This window comes from Neodiprion virginianus, chromosome 4 (assembly GCF_021901495.1).
Source record: "Neodiprion virginianus isolate iyNeoVirg1 chromosome 4, iyNeoVirg1.1, whole genome shotgun sequence".
NCBI classification, from domain to species: domain Eukaryota; kingdom Metazoa; phylum Arthropoda; class Insecta; order Hymenoptera; family Diprionidae; genus Neodiprion; species Neodiprion virginianus.
The window spans coordinates 22,064,352-22,083,209 of record NC_060880.1 but is presented as its reverse complement, the minus strand read 5'-3'; the positions used below and the strand labels follow the sequence as shown (position 1 = coordinate 22,083,209).

Genomic DNA, 18,858 nt, shown 5'->3' with positions numbered 1-18,858 from the left:
TCCAAAAAAAATTAACAAAGTATAAATGATATCGAAATAAAAGTGATACTGGAAATGATCCCCTCAAAAATACCTAAGGTTCAAAAACCTTGCGTCAAGTAACGCGAACGTCTCAATGTGATGAAAAAATAATCCTTCACGTGTGTTTAAAGAATCGCCTGTACAGCTACAAAAGCAGCCCTAAAAATTATTAATCAAAGTCAATTAAATTTCATTTATTGAATAAATGAAATTTTATATGTTGAAATAAACATTTAATTGATGCTATTCTAGAATCGCATAATTAATTATTGCATTTAAAGGAGAGACTTTCCAATTAATGAGATAAACCTTCTGTGGATTAATATAAATGGTATTTGTGTAAATTTAGTTTGGTGCTGCATCGAGAGTTTATACGTCTAAAAAGGGAAGGGATGTACATGTATGTTACCGCAACAACGGTGAAGTAATCTAGTTCCGCTTTACAAGTACACAGATCCCAATTCATCGGTTTGAAAAATAATACTGCGACAATAAAAACAGTCCATTCTTATCATAAATTCTAAGTAGAACATTATCTCGAATTGAATAGAGTAATTGGACGGTATTTGCCTATCCCTAAAATAATACCTGCCAGTATATTATCTTGAAATGTGGAATAGTTTGTAGAAAAACTACATGTGTCAAGAAATTTTTAAATTTTCAGAATAATACCCGCGTGTTTAACTATCCACGCACAAAAACCTGTATTAAAACCGCTTTCTCTCGATTTAAAAAAAAAAGAAATCGCTAGAAATACGTTTAGCGCGACCTTAATATTTATATTCAAAAAAATATTTCTGTGACAGATGAGTCTGGTGAATATTCACCTTAATTACGGCAGTATTCCACCCTTCATTATTGGAAATGAAATACTTGAGCAAGAAAAAATTTGATTACTCAGGGATTTTGAGAGAGAAAAAAAAAACATCTCCATTTGTTATTCTCTGAATGAGGATGAGAGAAAAGCTTGGAATTAACGGAATTATAATTTTTTGGAAAACAAAGTTCATACAAGAAATTCTAGAGTAATATCAGTACAATGATGAAATGTCGAAATTTCTAAAGGCTAGTAATACGTTATGGAAGATCGCTGTAAAATTTGCATGCGAGGTATTGAGATAAAAATTACCATCGCACGTAGTAGCGGGTCATTTAATTTTAGTACTAACGAGTTTTGGTAATTATACAAGAAAACTAGGATACCGAGACCGCCTATGTGGCTACTGCTTGATAAATGATGCTTTCAGCGAAGGGTTTGATTCCATACATTGTTTGAAAATTCATTGACTACAACGTAACTGCTGATCCATTAATCAGGTTTGAATTCCTGTGTTTGATGGACGGTCGACTGACGATGTTAAGTTTTCTTTCCAGTACACCTAAAGTGTGTACCCACTTTAATTTGGACCTTTAAAAACACCCTTTAAATTATTTCGAACTGATAAAAAATTCTAAATTCATTGTCAGGTGGTTCAATCAATTTCCCAAAAGATGAAAAGTCGACGATGATACCCTGGCACCTCTCCAAATTAAGGCTTTCGATTCGCGATTCACGCTTACTGAGTTCGCGTAACGCAAAGCTCCCACATTTTAGACACAGCAGGATCTGATGGGTGAACCTTGTTACACTACTCAGCTACTAAAAGCTCCAGCAGTTTTTTCAGGATTTATACAGTCTGTTACGCGCGGGGTAATAACACCTACTTCCGGTTAACTCTTGATCATGCTTTAAATACTGTATACATACACGTACGTTTGCAGAATTTGTACGTCGCACACTCAAGGAATGTACGAAGCTTTGCTTTGCTCAAATCTATTTCCGCGAAACAAACCTTGCTACACCATCTTTAACAACTTCTCGCTGTAAGAAGTCCTAGTGCCTAAGAAAAACCGTTCACATCCGTTTCAACTCATTTTCCTTGTTGCTAGTTGTGAAAATTCCGTTGCGTTTACATCTTCAACTGATATCAGGGTCAGTTATAAAACTCGTATTTAATCGATAGCGAAAAACCAATCTTCAATAGTATCAAAAAGCGCATTCGCCATCATTCGCAACTCAATCACTTTCGCAGCACGCGCAAGCTCAACAACAATTCATGCGTTGAAGGAAGTTCTGAAAAAAAAGCCGTCTCTTGCAAAACATCGCCAGAGAAAAAAAAATTTTCGAAACTTAAATAGTCGGGAGGTTTTCTAGAAAAAAGAAATCGTATAGATTAAATATAGGCTCTGGATGAGGACTGTTTGAGTTGCAAGTCCTGAGACTTGTTACGCAGTTGCGATTTTTATCACTGAACTTAATTCTTTTCGAAACTATCACCGTTCGTAACTATCGAAGCTCTGGTTATGTCGAAAGCGTTTTTCTGACCTAGTGGAATCTCGAAGTCAGTGAAATTTCACTTGTCATTGTCACGGCCTGGCGGGCTATAATAATTTGTCATTTACACCGAGTGAAAAATATGATGCATGCATGGTTGTGTAGAGTCCCAACTTTCATTGATGGGTTTGAGTAACCCAAAAAATGGCAGTTTTTATCATTTTGATGGTCACGATTACATTTTTGACGGCTTATCTTATCTCCCCGAATGAAATGTTGAGGACAATTTTTACCATATTTTTCTCTCTTGTCATTGTAGCGCATCATGCTAAATCGAACTCTCGTAAATTTCATGTATCATTTTTCGAGGTAACCGTAATAAATTTCTCTTCTACGCTGTCAAAGAAGTGTATTCAGATACATTTTTGACACGATTGCGTGTTTTATTTTTTCAATAATGAAGGACTATGTTTAATCCAATGGAACCGCCCGTGAAAGAAATAACTAAATCGATAATATCGATAAATAACTAATTCTTACATTGTGATTCGTCAAGAAAAAATGCAATCGAAATCACAAATTCCAACATTTATCTATAGAACTATAAACAAACATTGGCTTGTGGTATTTGGATAATAAACAGTAAAAACAACAACGTAAAAAGCAAATAAAAAATATTTGGAAATGCATACTTCGGCATTCCCAGTTTTTCTCCGCTGGTTTTCGTTGATCAATTTACTATTCATCAAAGTAATTGATAAATCATTCTATTAAATCGCATATAAAGGATAATTTCAAGTCCGAAATTCAACGGATATGAATTAAACAGTATTCAAAAGTTGAATATGAAAGATTGATTAGGTATCCAAAAATCGAATCAGCTCGAGTCTCCCGATTTCCGATTCCAGTTAAGTACATGAGAGGATTTTGTTCTAGGATTCATTCCTTTAAAAACGTCCAATTGTAAGAAAAATCATATTTCGTAGGTTGAAATAGATACCTACTCATCGAGACAGCGACTGAGAGAAATCTGAGTATAAAATTGAAAACCGAAGAAGCTGTTCACTTGTCGTTTCGAATAAGTGATTACCACACGGAGGGTTAATCTCTGTAGTCCATAGTACGATGTCTACGATACCCAAAGTTTTCAGCATAATTATATCGGGGGTTGGGGATCATTTTCCTTTTTATCAACATTGGATTAATTGTTTTCTAATTATTATGCTGCCTACTCACCCCGTTCAACTGTTTATCAGCGCGTGTCAGGCCTTTGCGCATGTCTTAAGCTTCGGAGGGTTGGTGGAAGGATCGGAACATGACGTATAAGCAACGACCGCGCTGTTTGACTCGCATAGAGGACCGCGCGCCGATACCTACAGTTCTGACCACGATCGAAAGAAGTGCCCTGTTACACGATTCGAACGTTTCAATTTATTCGAGTAACGAGTAAATCGAAAGTACTCCGAAAGCTACGAAGGATTTCGAAAGAATCCACTGCGGAAAGGTTACCTGTTCTCATGACCAACGGCGCTATGAAGGTAAGATTTTTTATCGAAACAATATGAAATTACTGTTCGACTCTGTCGTGTAGATTTTTGTCAACCTGGACGAAAAAATTTTAAGTCAAATCGTTGGATAATTTAATTGATGGCAGATGCAATTCAAATCGCAAACTCCGCAATTCTCTATAGAACTAAGAAGCGTTCAGCTACTTGTTTTTGGAAATTCAAAAGTGAGAAAAACCATTCTAAAAGTACATAAAAAATTTAACTAAAAATTTGTAGTAAGATTCTGGGCTTTCCGTATAACATCCACACAGAGAACGCCTAATATCTTCTTTTTTTTTCAAAATCCAAATCCAGAGTCAGAGAAATGAATTCAAAACCTAAATTTTGCTCAATTTCTTGTGATTTTTGTACTGTTCCTCACGTTCCTCACCAACTATTCGCCACTCTTCCCAATTTTTTGCGACGTTTCCAGGATTTTAATTTGCAATTCCTGACATTCTCATTTGTTGATCATAGTCAATATCGATACAATGTTGTGATATAAAATACCTAACAATGATAGCGTTATGAAAAAAATGTGATGAATTTTTCAAAATTAGGCTTTTGAATAAAATGAGACAAAGTCGAGTGAAATCCAATGAATTTGCTAGATGGTGAGAGATTTTTAAACTATTTGAAACGAAGCACCCATGTCTAAGCTTTTATTTTTAATTCCAGTAATTTCTGTTCTTGTATTTTTTAACTTACAAATTTAATGGCTTGATAAACACTCGTCGTCAGTTTTGACCATCTCGTAATAAAATTAATATGCAGCATCGATTTTTGGCCAGTCAAGCTCCTTGCAGGATTAGACAAACATCTTGGACCAAAGTTACTGGGTTTCGCTTAAAAGTTTACATTGAGCTAATGAAATTACTATAAATCGATACGCCCAAAGAATTATAAACCTACTCATACTTGTTTCGTGTGGAAATCGTACCTTGCTAATTCTGAGTACCTTTGAATATTCTACGCAGTCCATTGGCAATGCGTTTCGTCTGTTTATTCTACAATTACAATACAGTAAGCCGTTCGTTATCGGCCAATAATCTAATAACTCTCTCGTTAAAAATATTTCACCAATGACTCTTTGCATTTATGAGAAGATATATCGCAATTGAAAGAACCCAAATGTAAATATTTATACACTAAATTCAAGACCAGGTAATTCCATTTCCCCAATCCATCTATCCAAGCTATTTAACTACTCCTTATTTACTTACAAAACAACGTTCATTCAATTATATTAAATAAATAATTTTCACGATGTATTTATCCAGAGTTCCACTTATTGTTAAATGGATAAATATGTTGTCCAATCGAGCAGATTATTACTGAGCTATACTCAGGCAATTAGAACACTCTTTACTGTCAGTTGAATATTTGACCGAGATCTCGGACATTTACTAAACTGTATGAAATATTGCAGTCATGTGTATATGTGTAAAAATCCATAGTGTTTCCATTATTCCTGTACGTTCTTATAAACATAGCTAGACTCTTCAGTCAGTCCTGATCGTCTAAATATTTTCATTAGCGGAGCACAGGTGAAATATTTAAATTCATATCCAACCACCCGAATAATTACACATTTGTGTTTACAGTAAGAAAACGATAACGTGAGGCAGAATCGAATGATAATCCATGTTATAGAAGAGAGCAGGTAGTTTAGTATGCCGTTAGCAACGTACCGCAGTTGCAATGCATTTTGCATATTTTCCACGTCGGTGTGCGACGACGTCTATCAGTTATGAGAATTGACATCACGTCGAGTATGAGTAGATTTTACACGTGCAAAATCTTGAACAAGAGGTGAAAGTTCTGGTACAGCTCTGGAATGGCGAATCTAATTACGTAGATAGATCAATTGTCATATTTTTTCCTGAACGTAATTCACCTTAATTTTTTTCCGTCTTTATTTTATGACAAACCTCGAAGCCTCGACGGCGTTCTAACTTGTTGCTGTTGTCCAACAGTTTCGTTATTTACTCGGGCAACGGCTTGGCTAATTGATGGTGGAGCGAATTTGTTATACAAGGGATAATTAATGGTGCATACATGTTTCGGCATGTATAATACGTATATCTAATTAGGTTTTACAAGGTATTTGAGGATTTTATTACGCGCCATTACTGGAGGAAAATCATAAACGTGTTGTTGAAATACCAACCATGTTTCACGAAGTGAGGGGTAAAAGTAGAGTCGCCACTCGTGTCAGGCCAATAAGACTCGCGTATCGCACAGTCAACTTGTAGTTAGTAGTGACGATCAGTCGAACAGAGAAAAATTTCATTTGTTATTGATACTAGAAAATTATAGTAAAATGTATACAATTACAATAACGATTTGAACATTGTTGGAATTACAAGAAAATTTCATACTAGTAATCGCTTAGTCTGATTTTACTTGTTGATACTACACTTTTTGCACCAAAGACAAATTATCATAATCGTTGCAAGAAACCATGCTACTCATGAACATAATAGAAAAAATAGTAAGAAAAAACTAATTTTCATATTGTACCTAGAACTATATTTTTCATTTATGGTAAGAAATAAAAACAGTCGAGTAGCGTATAATACCACAAATAGAAATTTCTCTCGGTGAAATAAACAGACTGTCTTCCCATGAAAAGATCTTTGACAAAGTTTTCTCGACGAAAATTTTCTCTATCGCAACAATTCAAGCTTGATTTAGAAACGCAAAGAAATACTAATGATTAGAATCAGTTTACCGATAAGCTCTGACCAAATATAGGGTAACCGAGTTAACCGGTAAATTCGCTAATTACACTGTATAGACAATCAAAAGGTTCAGTGATTATCGGAGATGTTGAAATTCTCATTGTTTCACTGGTTTTAATTTTTTCCAATCAGAAAAGTTACGTCTCTCAGGTAGCACTTGTACAACACGACTGAATCTGTATTTTACCCATTTGTCAAAATCGACTTGCACGTACAGTAATATTCATTAATGCCTTAACCTTCCGGCTAACTTGTTTGCGGTTCGGGAGAAAATGCGAGTTCGATTCTACGCGAATTTTGTGACAATGACTGGCGATGCGGCCGACCTGAGAAATTGGGAGTCATTGTCACACAATTCGTGTTGACTCGAATTTGCATTTTGTTTCGGAGCGAAAACAAGTTAGCCGGAATCTTAAGGCATTAATGAATATTACCGTACAAACCGGCTTTCGTTGAATTTGACTCCTTAAATTTTTTTCACACAGTTTATGGTTACACGATAAATTTGCCCTTATCATAAATTCGTACTTAAACTTGAACGTACGTTCCTGGATTAGTGAGAGCATCGAACCATCATCGAGTAGAGTAAAGGTGTGAGTAAATTAACACTGCCATAGATCTATGGAACGTTTCCACAAACTTCCTTGTGTTTTAATCTGTTTCCAGTGTGGATTAACCGGTGAATCCGGCCCAAGTGATTTAAAAATTGATCAAATCTTTTAGATTTATTCCGTACGACATGACTTCGCAACGGAGCTCCTCTCACACGGAAATGCATAACACATGTGGTGTCGCGTTTGAATGTATTTCGCCGAATTCTTTGAAGCTTGGAACGTATAGGATGATGTCGTACATCCATGCGGGCCTATCTCGACTGCCTGACAGATCGGTTCAGCAGACTTGATCGGATTTCGTAGCAATATCGCAGGGCAGATTTTCGGATTGCATTATAAACGAGACTTGACACTTTCACCGGGTTTTCACGCTTCGTGGTACACGGTATTGTTAAAGTATACATATTGTATAACCCGGCACGCGTTGGCGTGTAAATTTTTCACTTTGTTTTCTGAGGTTGGCGAAAAGCCTGAATCTGTTCATTTCCAAAAACCGTTTCGTTGATATCGATACGTGTATGTATATTTAGGGTGGCCCCCAATACGGTCATCGTCAAATTTTATTGCTTCCACTCATTGTCGGATATAAATTTTAAAAAGTACATAAAAAATCTCGGACTCCTGCCTCGAACATAAATTCTACCGCAAAACCTTCGAATCTTCTCATTTGAATAACGTGGAATTTTTGCCACTGTATGGTTAATTTTATTCTCTATACGACGTATTGGTTGGATAATCTGAACACTGGCCAATTTCTTAGGCATAGTCGTAAGTCGATCGATGAAAAATTTGGATCTCAGAAAAAAATAATTGACCGCAAAGTTCCAAAAACCCTGTGGTATTCAAATTCAAAAAAAAATCTGAAGCCTTGCGGCAGAATACGTCGATATTTTTTTACTCACTTATTTGTGGATTTTTAGCCTGCGGGAGTAACACCGTTCGATAATGACCGCAATAAAGATCACTCATTTTCTAATGTCTTATCTCCATTTCTAACCCTAGAAGTTCTTCCTTTCAAAGGAATAACGAAGATCCTGCACATATATATTTTGGACATGATTTATTCTAGAAATTTCTATAAATATTGTCATTATACTTTGTCGGACAACAATTTCTATGCATACCCACGGAGTCACTGTAATGCTGTCGTTGGGTGACAAGTCATTGTGATGTTTCTGTCTCTTTTTTTTTTGAGTTTTTATTCATGTGTGTGAAAGTATGGTAGGTACTGGGAAAAAGGTTTTTTTTTTCTAAAATACCACCTGGTCAAATTTGCTGAATTTCTTTCTCAATCATGTTATTGTAAACATTATTGTACAAATAACATGGTTTATCAAATTCCACGTCGAAGAATTGGATTACCCCACGTTACCTTGCACGTTGAGTCAACTTTGAGTCAAACAATCGATCTTCTTTTGAGTTTGAAAAGCAAAATCTAAGCTCATTTTCACGATACACCAAACGAAATAACCATTTCAGTAATCCATAACCATATTCCATTCGTCGAAGCTGTATTTACACAAGCCTTATTATTCTATCGAACTTATTTATGAATAAATATCTACGTACGCCCAAGAATATATAGGTAAAGATATTATAGGACGGTGATGACACATTAAAAAATATGCATGCCTCGAAGCGACCAACCAAGTATTTCATCTTTTGTTTCGTGCATCAATAAAATGGGACGAAAAAAACCTCGCATATGTGAAACAATGTACACAAAGTCGTTCATCTTTGTATGAAAATTTTTATGAATATTTTACGAAATTATAGCTCGAAGATATGGCCATGTTGATCCGGTATCATTCTTTATTTCCAATCGAATGGTGAAATTGAATAACAAATCGGCTGGCAAATACGGTTTTACATTATTCATTGAACACATAATAAATGTATCGAAAAATTTTACTTTGCCCCGTCGTACAATGCCGTCCACGTTCCAGCGATTCTGCTATTTACCTTGCTAAAATGATCTCTGCCACTTTTGCGTATTATAGATTTCAATACACGATGTTGTATTATTAACGTTACTTGTATTAATAATATACATATATAATTGTAATATCGAGGACGAAAACGGTAATCTTTTGTATCTGACATTTTAACAAGGTGTCGTCTGTCGAACGAGCTGCCACAGAATATTATAAAACACGGTATTGACAACCTTTTATAAAAGGCAATTACAATTTTCTATCGATATAAAATACGCAGGCGAACGTACCCTGATGAAATCCGTCTAATCGAGTGTCAAGTAAACACCGATTACACCCCTGAATATTACAACAACGAGATCAAAGTTTCCTTTCGACCTTCGCGCAGATTTAATTATTGCCTTAAACTCTTCCATTCGTTATATCGCCCGCAAAATCGATCTCGAATAAAGGTTCAAAAATTTTCCCAACAATTTATTGCAACAATACGATAATTTTCGCTAAGCAACTCCAACTGACATACGGATAAACATATAGACTCAACATCAAATTACAATATTACATTCACTCGTAATTGTACGACATATGTTGCTCCATAACTATGTATAATTATCAATTATATTCGTTACGCAATTCGAGATTAGGCCTAATTATTCGCTTTAACGGCTAATCGTAGTTACCAATTAACACGCGTTGTTTATTCCACATGACGTAACAGAACACAGAGATGATGCGTAACTGCTGTTGAGTGCGGACATAATTTGGTCCAGGTATAATTAACATCGATGAGAAACGTTATCGTGCAGTTTTGAACCCAGGCAGTTGTTTCTGCTTTCTTTTTGCCTCAATGCAATATTGAACATTGTCGGCATGGTGTTATTACTACTTTTTTAATTACAGGTCTCAGGATTCGTCTCTTGTGCCATTGTGATTATTGTTTTCATTGCCGTCGTAAATTCAGCCGTGCCACAGGACAGGGTACGTAAGATGTAGAATAGGAGAAGCGAAAACAAGTTTGCATAAACTGCGCGTGAATGAATAAAATATTGAAACTCACGACCACCTTTTACCGTTCCGCGAATACAGATAGACTCGCAGATTTTGGATCCATTCGTGGTGGACGCTAAGGCAAAGAGACCGTTCTGCAATGCTTTTACCGGTAAGTTTCACCAATCGAATGTAATATGTAAACGAGTCTTCAACATTACATCGTGTTTCTTGGTACGCTGGAAATTTTCATTTTTCGAAAATTTCAATTTTCTTCCAATGAAAGTTGGAGTTTCGTAACGTATCTGGAATTTCCGAATCCCTTACCATTCCGTATTTGAATTAATTTTTTTTTTAAAGGTTGTGGCCGAAAGCGAAGCTCTCCCAGTGCCATCCAAAACTTGAATCCCCTAGGTGGGGAAGGTATGAAACTCGTTCGACTTCCGCTTCCGTTGTACCGCGCTCTGCTGCATGCCGCCTCATCCCAGGAAATGAATAACCAAATAATTGACCGCCAGGATCAAGCCGCCGGAGACTTTAACAGGCTTCAAGAAATTCCCGTTCAAGAATTTGATATTCCCGCGCAAAAAAACCAACTACGTGATCAATACGAGAGTTAATTTGTTAGTTTAAAATATATTAATACATGTCATGATACATATGTGCCAACTATAATGACTAGATTAACGAATACTTAATTGATATCGGAGCTATCTCACTTTAAATTCGAAAATCGATTGTCTTATTATTTGTTGCTGGATCCCGTCAACGATGTTAAATCAGATTATTTTATTCGGTATATTCTAGAGGCAAATTCATCAGTGGTTATCGCTCTGTCTAAGTATCTGGATAGATAAACTGTACGTTGTTAAAAATTAATCTGGCATTTGTTCACTCTATTCAACATAAATGACGATTAAACAATAGGAACACCAATTTTGTTAATTTCGAAAACGAAACTCAGATTATTATGCTACACGAATTACCTGTACGATTACTACACCTCTATAATAACACTGCGATAACCTATATATGCCGATATTTAAATGTAATGTCTAATAAAATATCATGATTTCCTGTAACATGCGCAAGTGCGTTGATCGATTCACAGAAAATATATTATATCCTCTTGCACCTTCCCATCCGGCGGGTCGCGTATGGTGTGTAAATTTCATGAACCGAAAATAATTCACCCACGAATATAGTTCAAATCCGTCCAAAAGTTAGTTTCATTGAGTAAAACTAAAAATCCACGGAATTGCTTCAACTTTCATTACAGAATATTCCGTTTCATTAGTTAAAGGCTTTAAAATATAGGTTACAGAATCCTATTTTCTGTGATTTCTACATTAAAACAAAAACTCGGGATCTTTCATTATTGCTTTATAAAGAAAAAAAAAATGATATATATTTGCATAATTTCAGATTGGATGAGTATATTACACGTGAAATAATCTTATTTCTTACGATTGGAAAAAGTTCTTTTATCAATGACGTGTGGCCAGGAACGTTTGATGTACATTATCGTACATCTAGTAACAAAAAATGTCAAGGTCTCCTTTGTGGAAAACGTCTGTCAGTATTAGGATTTTGGACAAATGGACAAATCGGCAAGGTAAGTTACGGGTACGCATTAATTGAACGGCGATTAATTCGTTATTCGTGTAACATTGGTGTAAGGAGGGCATAAAATCTTTATCTGCGTGAGCGAATCTTCGGGAAAGAATAAACTTATTTTAGATAAGGTCTAATTTGACAGCTTCTGAATTTTTACACAGCATACACGTGGAAAAATTAATACTCGTCGCAATATGGCGTTAACGGATCACGAAACGACTGCAAACTAGTTACAAATAAACTGTGAGCTTAATTAACAAGCTACCCTGCCAAAGGTATTTCCGGTTACCGTTGTCTGAGCTGGAAAAATAATCGGACCTCCGGTTTACACTGTCTAGAATAATATTCGCGGGGATCTTTATATTGACTAGAGCTATGTTATCATCGTTCCCCAGGGTGGTAATCGGTCTCTTCCATAAGCCTGCGTAATGTCTGTAGTCCAGAGGATCGAATGTCGCTCCGCTCAAATCGTGGCGATATCCTTCCTCTGAGTGATCAAGGATCTAAAAACGAGAGAAAAATAAGCAGCAAAATTCGATGTCATCTCAGGAGACACGTCGGTGAGACTTCAAACTTTTTCGACTGAGGTGAAATTTGAAATATCGATAATGTTTCACGGAATAAATATTGAATTTTGCCGGTTTTGATGGAATATTGGACAACACGTTAATGGTATATTACTTGGTGTATACACAATTGCACAGATTTTCCTCAAATTTTTTCAAACGAAAGCAACGCTACCAGGTTTATTTACCAAGTAGTGAGGAAATACTTGATATCGGATGATTGGAAACGGCTTGTAACGTCACTTGATAACTTCTTCTCATACAACACGGAGATTCGTTACGTGAATATAACAGCTTAGATAACAGATTATAGATCTAAACGCCGGGTCAGCTATTCGGCCTGAACCCCTTTCTTTTCTTCACCTGATCCAACAGTCCCTCTTTTCGTTATCTGGTTATGAAATAAGTCTACAAAAGAGAATGAATTAAAATCTTGAAAGCTTGCCCATTCAATTTTCTTTGAAGGAATAAGTAGTGCTCGACTACAGTTCTCTTTTTCCGTCAGATTCTTTGAGAAGAGATGTCATATCTTCGTCAGTTATCTTGAGGGAGTATAAAAATCACCGGCAAGAAAGAAATGCCATATTTTCAGAACATCTTATGCTTGTAAATTTTTAAATTAGCTCCGAATAGCTGCTATTAATACGGGAAGGTTCGTAAATGACCTACAAGTATTTATTTATAGTTCAAGCCTTAGCATTTGAACAATAGCCCGTGATTAATTAATAGCAGTCATTTTCCTCGAAGCAAAGATAAAACGAAAGAAAGCCGGCATCATTTTTTACACGATTAACTTTGAAACCGTAATTAATTGCAAGTTGCAATTTTTCATCAAATTGCAGATGTATAATACTTGTTACTCTGATACGTAATATTCTCAGGAATTATAACGATTCATGTCTAAACTAGACTTCGTAATTAGCTAGAAATTAAATACGTGCTAAAATTCATTAAAATTATCACTGTCGACGATAACTACGAGTGTGTTGAATCAAAAAATACCTGACTTCGTCGTTTCTCATCAGAAACAATGTAACAACGATGCAAAAACTGCAGTCCCGTGGATAATTCTGTTACCATTCTGCTGAAAGCGTGATAACTCGTACACCAAACAGACCTGGATGTTTCAAATTTCGAAACTTAAAACGAGGACGAAGCTAGCGTCTTCAACCGCATAATCGCAGGTTATTCCCGAGCTTTCCTATATCGGTATAAAATCCGATGTTCAAAATTGAACTAAAAAAAAAATGAAGCGCTAAAATACGATCACCGCCTCGTATGCTTTTTTGGACCTAGCCGGACGATGAAATAAAACAAAACGCCCTCGTCCAACTCATCCGCTGTTTTCGTTCCTAATTGCGAGCTTTCACGCGCTTTCCGAGAAAATTTAGCGGAAAATAATGGGTGTCGAGTAGCTGTGCGACTCACCTCGACGCGATACTTGAGAGCAAATGGCCAGGTGAGGCTCGCGTCGTACTCGCCTCGAGTAAGTCCTGCACCAACGCTCACGAATACCTTGTCCCCCTGGACGTCCCTCGGGATTACTTTCAGGTACATCGCGTATCCCCTGGGACCGACTTGAACGTTGGGGCTGCGGAGGTACCCTCGAGAACCCCACTGCGACATCTTATCGTCGAAGTGCTCGACCCGCAGGAAGTGGGTGAACGCCCGGATCGTAGCTGCGGTAGATTGTGCGGAAAAAAGAACATTTTTTTTTTTTTTTTTTTACCTAACTCGCTACTTTTTTTTTCCTCTTTACTCGCGCTTGTTTCACCCTTTTATTCTACCGCAGACAGCGCGCACACTGAGAAAAATTTCATTTGTCACAGTAACTAGGAAAAATTCAGTGAAACGGGTATCGTTGAAAAAACTGTTTGAATATTGTTGGAATTACGAAAAACGAGGCACGCGTAACCATTTTGCGCTATCGTCGATCTTTTTTTGGTAATTGCAACTCAAAATCAGTTTTTGCGGGTTACTCGACTTTTTTAATTAAATAAGGCTTTAGCGCCAATTTATTGTTGGAAAAGCGTTAAATTTTCGCAACACTTGCAAGAAAATATAGCAACAGTGATCGTGATGAAAAAGAACAGTAACGGATACTCGACTTTCTGGTAACGGATACAAAACTAATTTTTATTTTGTACCTAGAACTATATTTTTCGATTGTGGTAAAAAATGAAAATAATCAAGGACTGAGCGGTAACCGGAAATAAAAATTCCTCTCAGTGCAGCGAGGATTTCTAACCGTGCGAGATTCGCTCGTTTCTCTGCCATTGCACTAGAATTATTTAGTATGAAATTTTGAAATCTGCAGGATTTCAACGATTGTTAAACAGTCTGATCGAACTTATATGGTTGCCGTATACTTTGAGCGGATATTTTAGGGGATGTTTTGCTGTCTAGGCTTCGGGTTGAAATTATGGGACCATCAGAGAAGTTCCCAAAAACTTGGGACCATTATTTTTTCTTTGTCTACGTATTCGTTGAAGAATTGTTTTAAATAATTTTAATAAAATAAAACAGGTTGTATTCTTTGACAGAATTAAGTACGTAATTTTAGTAATCTTTAAAGTAATTTCTGGGGAAAATTGGCGGTAAATCTTAAATGTTGCGTTCTCTGTATAATTTTATTCGCACTCGGAGGACGGTTATTGAAAAAACAAATAAAAATAATGATACTAAAAGTCAAAAATTTGGATATATGTAGAAAAACATGGTAAACCAAATCTGAGAAAGGAACATCACAGCTTAGACATCTACCGACGCACGATTTCGCATGATTCTGGAATCATTAAATTTTTGCAAGGATATGAAGGCGTTTGAACGTTGGAATTGGCGTAACAAATTGTAATAACCCCTTGAAATCAAACGTACCATTTCAAAGGTATGTTATATAATAACAATCATGGTGCGGCAAGAGCAGATTGATAACCGGTGAAATACAGAACCCGTGGGTGATGAAGGTAGAAAATAAATCATTCATTGCGTAATGATGAAATATGAGTAAATTGAATACTCCAGGTGTGAGGTAAGTTTTAGGTGATAAGGAAATCAGTCCAAATAACATGACCTATGCATTCATTGAATACCTTGCGCTGTGGAAATTTCACTAATGGTGTTGTTCATCCTATCGACCTCTGCTTGTCTGGGATCGACATCCAAGCGACCTGCATCACCAAGGGACCGAAGCCTGGATGACGAAGATCTAAGCAGGATATTCAGCTTCTGATTTATCTCATCGATTCCAATTTGAAACAAATTTTCCAGGCTTTGTAGTCGCTGGTCTACCGCTTCTGTAAATCAGATAAATAATATTATATACCACCCACAGTCCCGTCAGCGCTAAGGATTATTGATCAATTTTTTTAGGATCGAGGATTTCGGTTTTTCTGACAGTCTGCTACTTATCAATTTTTGCGAAAGCTTTCATTGACAGCATTTGGATCTGCCAAATTTAGATAAAATCTTGATGAGAAATTACTATGAATAATTGAAAGGTGATATAAAACTTATTGAACTTGGCTATTTTTAATTTAGAATAATCCCTACTCTCGTCAATTTTCCCAAATTTGAAATTCTTTCAAAATAAACATTTTTCCACGTTTTGGTCGAATAAAAGGTATCGTAAGTGTCTCGACACTTGAAGAAGATCGTTCAACATCACGACTCACGTGCCACAATATTCGGAATGAAATGCAGCATTTTTCGGATTTTACAACTAGCGTGTTTGCACGACTTTTCAAAGTTATTGCTGGTAGAGGATTTTTCAAAAAAATGTAGGAAGAACCAGTATACACTTTTTTGAGGTACCTACGCCCACAGAAAATTTCGGGGAGAACGGAAGGACCGAGGTATGTGTATATTTTAAAGAAAGGCAAAATTTTCTAGAAAATCGTAACAACAACACGGTTGGAAACGGCATTTTAATTGCTGTTCAACGTCAACGACTCCGCCTCGTTGGTCACTTCGTGTTCATTAGAGATTTTCCCTATTCCGATACATTGTCATATCGGAAAACTAAACACAAATATAGGTTTTCATAAGTGGGATAAAATGCATCGGCGTGTGTATTCTCGTTATAAATCGCTCTCTAAATGAAATTCCGAAAGACGTCAAAGGCATACCAACTATAGTGCCAAGCCTTTTCTCAGACATTACCAAGACATTTTCTTTTCCACCCACTATAAAATCACGTTGACTACAATGAAGTCAGAACAAAGCCAGTGAGTCTGCTGTCCATTTATAACTTATTCTCGCCACAATACGGAGATGCGTTTGGAGCTGTCAAAATCAGGCCCTGTTACAGGTAGATGAGCATTCAATATAGCGCGAATATCCGCGAGATATTCTTGGTTATGACGGTATAATTTCGTTATCTTTAAACCCAGTTTAAAACAGTGTTTGAGGATCACCTTCAACAAGAAGTTACAAAGAAATAATCAGCTTCCTTTCCCATTCATGCGCCCTCTCCATAAAGGCTATTGTGTAGACCGATTAAGCTGCGACGATTGATTGTTCAATACGGTATCTTATCTTACGGTATTGTAAGGTCAGTTAAATACAACGTGTTTAGGAATTCATTCACGGTATACATTCTGGTATTTATTTCAGGATAATTCATTGCAAACTTGTCGATTTTTTTTTCTCTTTGTACGATTTCAAATGCACTGAGAGATTTGGCTGCAGAGATAGTGAATTTGAACTTTTTCACAGTGAAGTTAAACAATACATTTCTACGTTTCTTCCGTTGTTACAACATTTCTCAGTTGAATTTGACGGATTCAGAAAAAAGTAGGAAATTGTCGAACCTGTGCAGAGTCTGATTCAGCTCTTAATTTGGAAATTATCGACTTTTGCTGGGGGATTCTACTTTCACTATCCAAGAAACTTGAATAAGCCATAACGTCTGTAAAAGTCAAATCATGGTTCGTTCGGTCCAATTTCATGTCGCAAAGTACGAAAATGTCCGAATTTCTCAGCGAATCGGGCATCTCAAATGGTCATATATAATTCTTACAAACCTGCTATACACGCGCCTGTAAGAACTCTGGTGACCGTTGCCTGCGCACTGGCAACTAACTCTTCAGTAGTGATTTGGCAGGTAGCATGTTGCGTTTCCGAAACACTTCCGCTGCCATTGACCGCTTGTGATCCAGCTGAGTACACGAGTAATCATAAAATATAAGATATAAGAAGTAATCGTTACATTCTTGAACTACACAATTAGTCACAGGCTACAAGTCATAAACCACGGCTAAAATCCGCTTATACGAATCTCCCTGTGGACTAGCTTTATTTCTTTTGCGATGTGTTTACGTTGTTTCTTAACGAATATAAAAAGTTTGCACGGAGAGAAATTTCTAGTTCCGGTTACCGCTCAGTCCTTAACTATTTTCACTTTTTACCATAATCGAAAAATATGTATAGTTCTAGATACGAAATGAAAATTAATAAAATAACAGTGGTTAGTAAGATTTCATGTCAATGAATCTAGAGTAAGCGTAGTTTTCCAAAATTTGCTCCAGTTATTTATTTTATCGACATTTTCATATATCACTCAAAAAAGCAATATTTAGACGAAAAATTGGATTTTTTTTTTTTTAATATCAAAAGTTGAGGGAAAAAATACTACAGAGCTTAGCAAAATGAAGATAATTTTTTTTATCCTGATTCTTTTCGTGAAATCAGAGCAACAAAAAAATTCATTTTCATTACGAATTGTGAAAATTGAAACACAACTAATCGTGATTAAAAAATACGCTACTCACAATGATCTGGTGACTGAACTGTGATATTCTCTCCGAAACAGAAGCAATTATCGTCAATATTACAGAGAGAAACAAGTAATATTATAAAACACCGCGGAGCTCGCATTTTTAGTACAGCACGTTGTTAAACTTTTCGGAGAGTGTTAAGCCTCGGGTAGCCACGGTTAACGGGAGATTGACTGTATTTTCGGTGGGACTATTTCGGGCACTTGAAGAGATTGGTTGATCAAATTTTATTCGAATTCTTGTACTAAATTAGAGTTCGTTTCTTAACTGTTTTAAAGTTTTTTAGTAATTTACCAATGTAACACTAGACGGCACGGCGACGGGTTATTTGGATTTATATACATATATCGGCGTCGGGACTCTGCTGCTACATTTTATAGAATAATATAATTCTGTATTGTGCTCAGTGAGAAGGGGGTTCATAATTTTTCAGAGGCTGGAAATAAGATGACCACGTACGGTCTTAGGGATTTTCTGGATAATCAATTCTTTAATGTGTAATGATAATTCTTGTAAGTAATTAATTCTACCCTTCGATTTCATATCTAATTGCGCGACAAACTCGGAAATACCATGAATCGTCTGGCGTCGTATAACATATAGAATAAGTGGAACGATCATAATAATTAAACGTTCAAGATGATACTAAACCTAATTAATTGGCAGGGTATCTCTATTCCCTAAATCTAATTAATTACTCGATTCACTTTCTCCATCATGGATTCATACCGCATGGC

The 18,858-nt window shown here is 36.3% G+C and overlaps 2 protein-coding genes across 3 annotated transcripts; one reads left to right on the top strand and one right to left on the bottom strand.

Moving 5' to 3' along the window:
* Positions 1–3,690: 3,690 nt before the first annotated feature.
* Positions 3,691–11,243, top strand: LOC124302649 (cardioactive peptide-like). Of its 2 annotated transcripts, XM_046759021.1 has the most exons (5): positions 3,691–3,873; positions 10,075–10,152; positions 10,261–10,333; positions 10,522–10,785; positions 10,887–11,243. In XM_046759021.1, the coding sequence occupies exons 1-4, from the start codon at positions 3,853–3,855 to the stop codon at positions 10,779–10,781; spliced, it is 432 nt and encodes a 143-aa protein (XP_046614977.1). In that variant the 5' UTR covers positions 3,691–3,852; the 3' UTR covers positions 10,782–10,785; positions 10,887–11,243. The 2 variants fall into 2 exon arrangements, with proteins under 2 accessions (XP_046614977.1, XP_046614976.1); XM_046759020.1 differs by having other exon boundaries at positions 10,522–11,243.
* Positions 10,778–18,612, bottom strand: LOC124302645 (uncharacterized). Its single transcript, XM_046759012.1, has 5 exons — positions 18,116–18,612; positions 17,369–17,503; positions 15,437–15,640; positions 13,773–14,023; positions 10,778–12,281 (listed from the first exon to the last, which is right to left on the bottom strand). Exons 1-5 carry the CDS (start codon positions 18,219–18,221, stop codon positions 12,009–12,011), a joined length of 969 nt encoding a protein of 322 aa, XP_046614968.1. The 5' UTR covers positions 18,222–18,612; the 3' UTR covers positions 10,778–12,008.
* Between the last annotated feature and the right edge of the window lie 246 nt (positions 18,613–18,858).